The sequence below is a fragment of the Cebus imitator genome, unplaced genomic scaffold (assembly GCF_001604975.1).
Source record: "Cebus imitator isolate Cc_AM_T3 unplaced genomic scaffold, Cebus_imitator-1.0 Scaffold222, whole genome shotgun sequence".
Taxonomy (NCBI): Eukaryota; Metazoa; Chordata; class Mammalia; order Primates; family Cebidae; genus Cebus; species Cebus imitator.
In genome coordinates, this window is record NW_016107537.1 from 3,522,700 (window position 1) to 3,535,130 (window position 12,431).

At 32.8% G+C, this 12,431-nt stretch overlaps 1 protein-coding gene across 1 annotated transcript in view; it reads right to left on the reverse strand.

Annotated features, from left to right (window-relative positions):
- The window catches only part of LOC108281196 (ankyrin repeat domain-containing protein 36B-like), a 97,526-nt gene that overhangs the window by 2,185 nt on the left and 82,910 nt on the right, over window positions 1-12,431 (reverse strand). Inside the window, exons 30-33 of the mRNA XM_037727202.1 lie at window positions 6,168-6,372; window positions 3,663-3,843; window positions 1,618-2,535; window positions 54-206 (exon numbers count right to left, since the gene is read on the reverse strand). Of these exons, the coding sequence (XP_037583130.1) occupies window positions 54-206; window positions 1,618-2,535; window positions 3,663-3,843; window positions 6,168-6,372 (1,457 nt within the window). The remainder of the gene's footprint in view (window positions 1-53; window positions 207-1,617; window positions 2,536-3,662; window positions 3,844-6,167; window positions 6,373-12,431) is intronic.

Sequence of the window (12,431 nt, forward strand, 5' to 3'; positions counted from 1 at the left end):
TAGTTAACCACCTACAGATTAACTGTTGTTGGCATGTGAAGCTTCATACATACTTGACTTCTCATCTGGCCTGCTTTCTTCTTTGAATCCTCCAGCTCACTTTCTAAATGGATGGAGCGACGCAATGACGCATCCACCAAAGTTTTTGATGTTGATTCTTTGTGTAGGGCATCATCCCGTTTTTGTTGAAGTTGTCTTATAAGTACCTGATAAGATGTTATTTTTGTTACTGGTTTTACAAATCACCTTATTATTGAACCATTAATAATATTTAACTCTAAAGTATACACTTTGAAAAATATCACCACACAGACCAATTCACCTTCTTTTCCTCGTATGTACACATTCCTGTTTATTACTGAATCCCATAAGGATACAGAAGGTGTTATCTTCCTATCAAACTAGTATTGTTACTCACACAACATATTCAGCTCACTAGTCATTCCTCCCCTGATGAATTTGTAATGCTTAAAACCTTCTGAAGTATCAAAAAGAAATGAGTATGTAGGTGGGACTGATGGTAGTAAATTACACATTGTGGAATGATTTCCCTCTTTTTTTTTTTATTAGAAACTCAGATCAACCTCAGACTTCCTCACGTTAAATCATCTGCTTAAATCCTTAAATCTAGTAAAGTTAGATTTCTATTGCAGAACAAAAGTAAAATTCCAATGGCTTTAGATGGCAACCTGCCCTCCACCTCCCAACCTGACCTCAGCTGCTATGTCTGACTACTCCATTCCTACTCTACATGAATCCTGCCACTCCTCATTAGTCTGAAATTCTCCTTAGTCTGAAAATTGGGGTCCAATGTCAAACTAATAGATCACAGATAGCTATGCCTCTCTTTGTTCTAGACAAAGTTATAACCAAATGATAGTAATTAAGCCTTGACATAAAAATTATAAGCAAATTTTTCATAAAAATAACAAAGTAAATTATAAATGCAAGTAGGAAGATTAAATTAAATACAGTTTGACTAAAATTTACCACATTTTCCTCATACTATAAGTAAAGTTAGATGCCTTTAAAAAGTGGAATGATCATATCTATATATAATTTGAGATTGAAATAGTTTCAGATTTAAGACAAATAGTTTCAGATTTAAGTCAAATTGACATGAAGAAAAACAAAACTGTACCAACTAAGATATATTTAAAGCTACTGAAGAAAAATAATTATGACACAGGGAGTACACTTCAGTTCATCTGGAAAATCTGATTTTAACTGTCAAAGTACCCCACTTAATTGAATCAATTTCAAAACACCATTTTAGGTATATGCATTTCCATATATCTCATTTATCATGGCCTTAAAGTGTGGCAACATAAACACATTAAAATTATTATTTCAGCAGCATAAGACTACATTAATATTAGTCTATAATAACTTAAAATTTCATAAGTGACAAATTGACTTTAATCAGAGGAAAGTATCTCTCAGTTCTAACTTTGATTTGCTGGAAACAAGCAATGTTTCTAAGCTGATATAGCAGATATATTTATCATATGTATCCTTTTTTATATTCAACTAGATTCAACATTTAGCTCTAACCAAATATTACTTTAACTTTTACTTCAGGAAGTTTGAAAAATACTTATTTTTCTTGATACTCACTTCTCTTTCTGCTTTGTCTCTTTCATACTGACATTGTTTTTCTTTCAAATGATTAACTTCATTGATCAACCTCTTATTCTCTTCTTCTAGCAAAATAGAGCGCTTTCTGCACTCAGCTTGAACATTTTGTACTCTAGCATCACATTTGGCTTGAATATTAATTAATGTTTTTTCTTGATTGTCAGCTTTGTTGTGAGCATCATTCAGTTGCTGTTGAAGCAGCATACTTTGTCTATGTAGCTGACATAATCTTTCCTGCTTTTCTATGCATTTTTCTACTTTATCTTGGCCATTTTTGTACATTTTTTCAATGTCCTTCATTTGACACTGTGTTTGGTTTAGGTCTCTTTGCATGCATTCAAAAACCAAAGTCTTTTCTTTCAGAGCCTCTCTTGTGTAACAGAGCTCAGTTTCGAGGCCACTGGACTTACTCTCAGCTTTAGCAAGTTGCTGAGAAAGAATCAGAACATGAGAATTCAAATTTTCCTGTAAATGACACCATTTATCTACTGTGCCCTGGAAAGCAAGCTCTTGGTCTCTTTCTGATGACTGATTTTGATCATGATCACGTAGAACAGCATTCAGTCTACAACGGTATGATTCAATTTCTGTTTCCAGTCTTTGGTTGCTTTCCTTTTCCTTCTCCAGTTTGGAACGGAGCATTGTGTTCTCATCTGTCAGAGCAGTAAGCCGTCCACTAGAACGGGCTATCATTTTTGTTAATGTTTCCCCATTCCATTTTAGAGTCTTTTGAAGGTCTTCATTCCTCCCTTTTATAATTTCAATGTCTTTTAAGTATTTCTTTTCCAGGTTTTGATTTTTAATTGTGTCTACTTCCAGCCTAAGCCTGGCAATTTCATCTTGCATCAAGTGGTTTTTATGCAACAGGTCTTCTTCTTTTCCATGACTATCAGAAATCTAAGCAAAACAAAGAAAACTTAACTAGTACCCAATAGGATAACATATTACGATTGCTTCTGAAATTAAATAATAACCTGTACATTTATACAATGAGAGGGTTGCCATAACTGGATATCTAACTGGAAAAAAAAAGTTGAGTCAAAACCTCAAACCTCATAGAGGTTTGAATTCCACAAAGTTTAAAAATTTGAAGACAGTGAATCCATGAAGGCTTTTAAGAAACCACTAAATAATTTTTTTAAATCTCAGAATTTAAAAAAGGCTTTTACTGAATTACAACAAACCACGAGGCATAAAGGAGTAATAACTGCGACTGTATTATAAAACTGAGTTTGCATTCTAACACCTAATCTATGCTTCCCCCTAGAGTAAGAGCGTTAGCTTGGCAGATATTTGGACAGATGAATGAAATTTTCCAAATTCTTTAAGTTCCTTTTTCCTAAAATACTGTATAGATATTCTACTTTTCTAATATTGTTGTGGTCAGTTTTAAGAATGACATTTACTGATAAATGATATATCTAGGCATTGTGCTAAGCACTTCTACATGCACAAATCAATGAACTCATTTAGTTATAATGCTACAGTGAAAGTTTAAAAATATAAGCAAGCTGCAGGATTTTTCCCAGGTTTTCTGATTCTACTTCAAGTGCTCTTCCACCAAATCAGTTACTTCTGTTAGGTAGATACACACATACAAAAATAGTCTTTTATTTCCAAACACCAAAAGTCAAGAAAATTAAATTTATTGAGCTCCTCTTAGAAAATCATGACATTATTTGCTATTATGATAACTTTTATTTCCTTTCCATAACATTTGAAACAGTAGTTAACATGAAATAGGGAAAAACGTGCTGAACTATATCACTAGTAACAACATTCTTACAATACCATTAAGTATATATTATTGAATATCATTGTTTTCAAAAGGTCTTTGAACTAAAATAAAATATTGATGTCAAGATTTATTATAAATAATTGTAGCTATAAATGCCATGATTCATTTTTTAAGATAAAATAAAATTTTTGGTTTTCGGCCTAAATAATATATACTAAATTAAAGAGATATTATAACTAATATTAATAAAAGTAGAAACATGAAGTTTCACCAAACATTAATTTACCTGATTTGAATCATTTTCCACAGTCTCCAATTCCACCTCCAGTGATTTGATGGCCAGTTTAAGTTGTTTTATCTCTTTGGCGTCTATCGCATGTTGCTCTTCCATTATTATCTTTTCCCTAACTTTTTCATGCAACTTTTCAGAATTTCTTCCTTTCTCTTTTTCTTGTAGTATGGCATATCTGTAAATATACTTATCTTAGAATTTATTTTATCAGTGAAGATTAAGCTCTCTGATTTTTTATCTTGCCCAATTTCTACCTAAGGGGTCCAGGGAGTCATGCTCTACAAACCATGGATTCTCATCAGATTGGCTTTATTTCACCCTGTACATTGTGACTTGCTTTTCAATCTAACTCTGGCATAACATTATGAGACAAGGCAGAAAATATTTAATCAAAATATACTTCTTTGCCATGCCTTGAAATTGCCCTGCAAAGTCTCTTGTGGGAAAAAGTCACATTCTATAGGGAATCCCCTTATCTCTTTGTTTTCTTTCCTTTCTTTGCAGAGTCAGGAGATAATCAACAAAGAGCCAGGCACCCTTTTGGGTCCCATAAGAAACATTTTACAACCTGCTTTCTCTCTCTCTGAAATCTGCTGAGAGATTCCTCTGCAAAATAAAACTTTGTCCCCACAATGATTTATCTCAACCTGAACATTCCTTTCCATTAATCCCAGGTCTTCAAATAAACTCAACCAATTGTCAATTGTCAACCAGCAAATGTTTAAATTTACCTATAGCCTGGAAGTCCCTGCTTTGAGTTGTCCCACCATTCTGAACCAAACCAATGTATAAAATGTATAAAACTAAGCTGCACCCCGACCACATTGGGCACATGTTCTTGGGACCCACTGAGGGCTGTGTCACGGGCCATGGTCACTCATATTTGGCTCAGAATAAATCTCTTCAAATATTTTACAGAGTTTGACTCTTTTTGTTGATATCAGAAAACAAAACATTCATATGTTGGTTTATTATCCTAATAAAGTTTCTATGTTCTTAAATATTTTTCTTTCTAGTTTTCATGTTTTTAATTTCTCACCTCAATCTCATCCAAAGGACATGTATAAATTGAAGTGTATTGATAAAAGAACATCCTGCAAATCTGTAAGTTTCTGTTACTAGTAACTTTATCAAATATTATTAAAAAGGATGTTGAAAATTATTCAGTAAAGTTGCAAGATAAAAATTACCTTTTTTTTCACACAGTAATTACTCCTCAATTAGAATGGATTATTTAGAGTTAACTAAAATGAAGTTACTTTTTATAAATAAGTCGATACATTCACTAGAAATAAATTTTCATCTTCATGAAACATTGCAGGTTTCCCTTAGCATAATTTACATTGTACGATAGCACTTTCAGATGTCTTTATGAAATATATATCAGCAGATTGCTGTAATCCAAGACTAGATTAAGAATCTAGTATGTTACCCTACACTTTTTAAGATTGTTTTTTGGGTAACACTTTCAACCTATCCTGTTGATTAGTATATATTTTATAAACAATTTTAAAATCTGTTTTAAAACAACACAAGATCTAATATTTAATTAAACAACAAAGAATAATATGTGTCTTCAGCATAGAACTTTGAATTAATTTTATCTATGTAGCAGAGAGAGATGATGAATAAGCTAATCAGTAATCACTTTCCATTTTACTTTTTATTCCTTGCATATTAAGAATAAAATGATAATTTTTGTTTGTTTATTTTTCGAGAGGGAGTCTGCAATGGCATGATCTCGGCTCACTGCAACCTCCACCTCCTGGATTCATGCAATTTTCCTGCCTCAGTCTCCCGAGTAGCTCGGATTACAGACGAACACCACCACACCCAGCTAATTTTTTGTATTTTTAGTAGGGATGGGGTTTCACTATGTTGGCCAGACTGATCTTGAACTCCTGACCTTGTGATACACCTGCCTCAGCTTCCCAAAGTGTTGGGATTACAGGCATGAACTGCCACACCTGGCCAATAATTTTTTAAATAATTATTCTGGAAAGAGAAAAATATCTATTTCATACTCTGTTGATTGAATTATAAATTAATATAAACATTCTTAAGAACAATTTAGAAACACTGATCAAAGATCTTTTTTTAAAAGTTTCTATGCTTTAACCAGAATGATTTACCCAAAGTAAATAATTAGAAATGTAGAAAACTATGCATATGTAAAAAATGTTCTTTACAGCATTAATACAAAAACTTTTTAAAACCTAAAATTCAATTTGTCAATTAAATAATGGGATTTCCATAGGGTAAAATTCTATACACTCATTAAAACTACGATTTAAAAGAATATGCATTTAGTTATTAGGGAAGTATTCACAATTAAGAACTTGTGATATTATATTGAAGAATTTTGCACTCCACAAGATTAAGGAGCTTTCTTCCCTGTTAAATCCTAGAAAGAAAATCCGCGGTTACAAAAATTATCCTTATACAACCTTAATAATAAACAAATAATTCAAACATTTCTTAAAAACTAGAATGTCATACCTCAAACTGCAGAGTGCTTTTTCCCATTCAGGTTTTTCATGCTCTAACTGTGATATTATTTCTTTTTCTTCAGATAGTCTCTTTTGTAGTATACTAATCTTATTTTTCATTTTTTGAATTTTTCCTGTAAGTCGCTCACAGTGATTTTCTATTGATCTTTCATGTAAATAAATTGCATTTTTAATTTTTAATAGGTGAGCACAATCTGTAAACAGGAAAAAACAAAGTAGAGATAAAATACATGAGTAGATTTTTTGATATAAAGGACTGTGCATTTTAACAAGCATTGATTCATATACTGAACAAATATTTACATGTTGAATGCCTACAAGGTGGAAGACATTATAGTAAGCTCTGCAGATAAGACAACATCTCTGCTCTTGTTTTAGTTTAAAGTATAGTGAAGAACCAAGATAAAAGGTGACAATTATAAACTCAGATAGGTACTGTGAAAAAAAAAAGACATAGTTATATGATTGCATAAGATAATTTGATCTATACTTCACCCAGGGAAGATTTCCCTGAGGTAGACATGGCTACACTGAGAAATGAAGGATGAGAAGAAAATAGGCAAAGAGGAAAGCAAAGCATTCTGGCCAGTTTGCAGCATGTGATGAAGCTCTGCTGCAATCTGCTACTAGCCCTGATGGAGAACAGGTACTGATCTTTCTTCTTAACTGAAAAAAATATAAAAACAAAACAGATAAAATACATTAAACAATGATTTTCAACACAGTGGACTTTAGGCAATGAAGATGGTAGGTGATCACTGAAAGGCAGAAAACAAATACAGCAGGCCTTACAAATGTCCCAGCTCTTTTAACAGAGTTTTGACAGAGGTTCCAGGCCATGACAATGGGAGAAAATCTGACACAGAGCTGGGGTGATGAAGCTGAGAGGCTAGTAAAACTAAGGCAGATAGAGATGACAGGACAGAACACTGGAGAGAAGAAAACAGTACAGGAAACAAATCCTTAAGATGTGCAGAGATTCCCATTTGAGTATTCAGTAGAGTAATGAAAAGTCCTTTTGTGCTAGCAAACTTCCTCAGAACAATGGGAAAAAAAAAAAAAAAAAAAAAAAAAAAGGGTGAAAAAAAACAAAAAAAAAAAAAAAAAAAAAAAAACGCTTAAAGAAGGTTATCTGAAACTATGCCTGGGGTTCACACCATGCCTGGAAGAGGGTCCATTCCCATGAGCCAGGCCAAAAAAACCTCATACTTCATAGGACAATGAATAATCAGAAAGGTGAGTGAGGAATTACCCCAAATCTAAAAGCAAAAACAGAAAGGTTATCTTTATAAGTAAATTGCTGTACTCCAAATAAAACTCAAGACAATAAGTGAAGGCATGGAAGCTATTAAAAAAACAACCATCATATTTGTAGAGACGCAAATTACATTTTCAGAGGTAAAAACTACAGTGGATGGAAATAAAGACAAATTAGGGATAACAAAGGAAAAGATTCCTAAATTTGACATGATAAACTGTGAGAAACTTTCAAGCAGCTAATATAGATAACTCCCCAAATAAAAAAGAAGGGACAGAAAAAAAAATAAAGAAAAAATGGACAAAAATGTTTTAACTTTAATACAAACCATAATCCCACAGATTCAGGAAAGAAGTATCCGGGACAGAAAAAAATGAAAGTGTATCATTGTCATCTTTTATACCATCTATGATGTATAATATTATTTGAAGGTGGACTGTGATAAGTTAAAATTATATACTAAAAATCCTAAAGTAAACATTAAGATAGCAAAACAGTTATCTCTAATAAACCCAAAAATATATAAAATTGAATCATAAAATATAGCTGACTCATCTAAAAGAAAGGAGAAAAAGAAGGGGAACAAATAACAGCTGGGACTAATAGCAATCAAACAGCATCATGACAGAAAAACACAACTATATCAATAATCACGTTATAAATGACACTTGTCTAAAAACCTCAACTCAAATGCAGACTGTCAGACTCAGTAAGAAAGCAAGACCCAACTACATGCTGCCTATAAGAAATGCACTTTAAATGTAAAGACACAAATTAGTTAGAAGGTTGGAAAAAGATACATGTTAACACTTGTCAGAGGCAGCTGAGCGGGAGTGGCTGTATTAATACCAAAGTAGATTTCATAGCAAAGAAAAAAAAAATCCAGCAATAAATAACAAAAGGTCATGTCGCAATAGTTAAAGGATCAGTTAATGAGGAAAACATAACAATCCTAAGTGTTTATACCCCTAAAAACAAGCCAGCTTCAAAATATATGAGGCCAAAGTGGATAGAACTACAAAAAGAAATAGACAATTTCTAAGTAATCTGAGGTTTCAATACCCTTTACTCAATAAGTGATAGAACAAGAAGGCAGAAAATCAGCAAGAATAAACAGACTTGAACAACACTATGCTTTTCAAGTACCCATGGAACACTTGCCAAAATAGACTATATTTTAGGCCATACCATAACTCTCAATTAAAGGACTGAGTCAGAAGGATTGAAGTCATACAAAGTATATGCCCTGACCACAAATCAATCAGATTAAAGACTGATAAGAAAAGTAACTCTGAGAAACACTCAAATATTTGAAACTAAGTAACACACATCTAAATAATCCTGGGTCAAAGAGGTAATGAAAATAGAAATTAGAAAATATTCTGAACTGAATAAAAATGAAAATAAAATGTGTCAGAATTTGTGGAATGCAGCTACAACTGTACTTGAATACAAATTTTAGCACTGCTGAATGTCTATATTAGAAGAATCTCAAATCAATGACCCTGACTTCTACCTTAAGCAACTAGATAAAAGAAGAGTGAATTAAACCCAAAGCAAGCAGATGAAATAATAAACATCTGCTGTGGTCTGAATGTTGTGTTCCCCAAAATTTATATCCTGAAAGCCAATCACAGATGCGATGCTATTAGGATGTGGGATTTTTATAGGTAGTTAGGTCATGAGAGCCAATCCCTCATGAATGGGATTAGTGCTCTTATACAACAGACCCCAGAGCTCCTTCACCCCTTCTGCCAAGTGAAGACACAGAGAAAAAGAATGCATTTGTGAACCAGGATGTGGTCCCTAAGCATACACCAAATCCAATGCATCTTGATCTTGGACTTTGCAGACTCCACAACTGCGAGAAATCAACTTCCATTGTTTGACTCAATCTATGGTATTTTGTTATACTGTTGGCTTCAGAAGAAACAATAGAGAAAGTCAACAACACAAAACACCTTGAGGAGATCAATAAATGTGATAAAACTCCATTTAGCCAGGCTGCTCAGAAAAAATAAATAAAACAAATTACTAATTTTAGAAATAATGGGACATTATTACAGATTCTATGATTCTATAGATAGTAAAAATATAACAATATTATAATTTCTATGTAAATAAACAGGACAACTTAGATAAAAATTAATAAATTCCTTTAAAAATGAAAATTAGCAAATCTCAATCAAGAAGCAGTAGATAACCTGAATTTCCCATATCTATAAAAGAAAATTAAGTTATAACTGAAAACCTTCCTAAAAGAAAACTTCAGACCTAATTAACTATGTTGGTGAATTCTCAAAACATTTCTGGAAGAAAATAATACAACTGTACAAAAACTACCCCCACCGAAAAACATACAAACAAACAAACAAAAAAGTATATCTCAACTCAGTCTGTAATGTTAGCTTTACTCTGAACCAAAACGAGAAAATGGTATTATCAACGAGCAAATTCCCTCATGAACATGAATGTAAAACTTCAACCAATTTGTGATGCAAATAAGACATCCTCCAATAGCTGAGTGAATAAACTGTAGTTAAACAGCCATACAGTGGAATATCACTTTATGCAAAAAAGAAATGAGCAATCAATCTACGAAAATATGTGAAGGAACCTTAAATGCATATTACCTATTGACATAAGCTAATCTGGAAAGGCTACTTAATGTATTCCAACTGTGTGATACTCAGGAAAAGGCAAAACTATGAATAAAGTAGAAAGGTGCCAAAGGGTGAGGGATGGCAGGAAAGGATACATAGGCAGAGTGCAGAGGATGTACAATCCTTTGTCCAAACCCACATATGTACAGTACCAAGCATGAACCCCAATACAAATTACGGGCTTTGAGTAATTGTGATATGTCAATTTAGGCTCATCTATCGTAGCAACTACCACTATGGTGAAGGATACTGGTAATGAGGGAGGCTATATATGTGTTGGGATGGGGGTATACAAAAAATTGTCTGAACTTCCCTCTCAATTTTGCTAGGAACATAAAAATGGTCTAAAAAATAAAAATCTTTATAATAAATTCTAAATGAGACTTTAGTAAGTTGAATCCAACAGTATAATAAAAAGATAATACATCATAAACAAATGAGGTTTATTCTAGAAATGCAGGGTTGGCCTAACATCAAAACATCATAATTATTTACCATATAACAAAGTAAAAGACTCATAGGATCACTCCAACAGATAGAGGCACCTGATAAAATTCACTGCTGATGTTTTAAAGCAGAAAAACTCTCAAGAACACAAGAATCCAAGGGAACTTCTTCAGCATGACAAGCAACACCTATGATGAATCTACAGCTAACATGCAGCATAGTGAAAAATGGAATGCATTTCCTGTCAGATGAGGAACAACAAGGGAATGTCTGCTGTCACTACTTGTAGGTAGCATTGTTCTGAAGATTCTAGTTAATGCAGTCAGAAAAGATAAAGAAATAAGAGGCATCCAGGCTTGAAAAAAAAGACAGAAAATTGTCTTTGTACACAACCATGGCCATACAATAGGTATGGGTAAACCCCAACCTGTGGGGAGCTTCTTGTCTGGGTCAATAAACTTTTATTGGAACCCAGCTGTATTCATTAACTTATAGATGGTCTATGGCTGCTCTCATACAACAATGGCAGAGTTTATGAGCTGCAAAAGAGACCCCTTTGACACAAGTCTAAAATATTTACCATCCTTAGTAAGAGGGCAGTTTGAGAAAGAAAGGTTTGACAACCTTTTGTCTATGTAGAAAACCTGATCAAATCTACCAAGAATGTGCCACAACTAATAAGTGAGTTTAACAAGATTGAAGGATACAAATTCAACATAGAAAAATCAACTGTATTTCTATATGCTAGCAATAAACTATCAAATTAAAATTTTAAAACATTTTTAGAGTTTTATAAAAATGTATGTTTAGATTAGTGTTGTTCAACCTGTATAAAGTCAAATACATCTACACTAACTAAACTATAATTTACAACTTCATCACAAATGAAATACAGATAAATCTGATAAAATATGGAAAGACCTATAAAAACTAAAAAATATTACTGAGAAAATTAAATATTACCTCTATAAAAGCAGACACACACTTTATTGAGTAGATTCACTATTGTTAGGATGTCCATTCTCCCCAAATTAATCTATAAATATGACACAATCCCAACCTAATTTCCAACAAGCAAGTAGTCTTTATTTTATTGATAAGCTTATTCTAAAGTTCATGTAAAATGCAAAGGATCTAGCATTGTCAAAACAGAACAAAATTAGAGGAATCATTTCAGGAATTACTATAAATCAACAGTAACCAAAACAGTATGCCACAGGTACAGGTTGAGTATCCCTTATTCAACATGTTTTGGACTAGAAGTTTTTCAGATTTTGGATTTTGGATTTTGCATAAGCACGGTGAGATATCTTGTGGGTAGGACCCAAATCTAAACACAAAATACACTTATTTTTCATATATACCTTATACACAAAGACTGAAGGTAATTTTAAACATGACTTTTAATGATTTGGGGCATTAAACATTTGTATACATGAGGTCAGATGTGGAATTTTTCCACTGTGGCATCCATGTTGGCAATTAAAATGTTTTGGGTTTTAGAGTATTTCAGATTTGGGGTATTTAAATTAGTGATGCTCAACTTGTATAAAGAAAGTCAAATATAGACAATCCCCTACTTAAGGTGGTTTGACTATTGACTTTACAATGTGTTTACCACAATTTGAGGAGCAACTGGAAATTAATAAAACTCAATAGAGAGTCCAGAAATAGATAACACATATGCAACCAGCTTATGTTTGACAAAGGCAGGATGACAATGCAGTGGAGAAAGGGTAGGATTTTCAACATATGGTGCTAGAACAATTGGATGTTCATATCCAAAAAGTGAACTTGAATCCATACCTTACTCCATCTGCAAAAGGAAACTGAAAATGGCGCATAGATTTACATATAAGACCTAAGTCTATAAAATTTCTAGAAT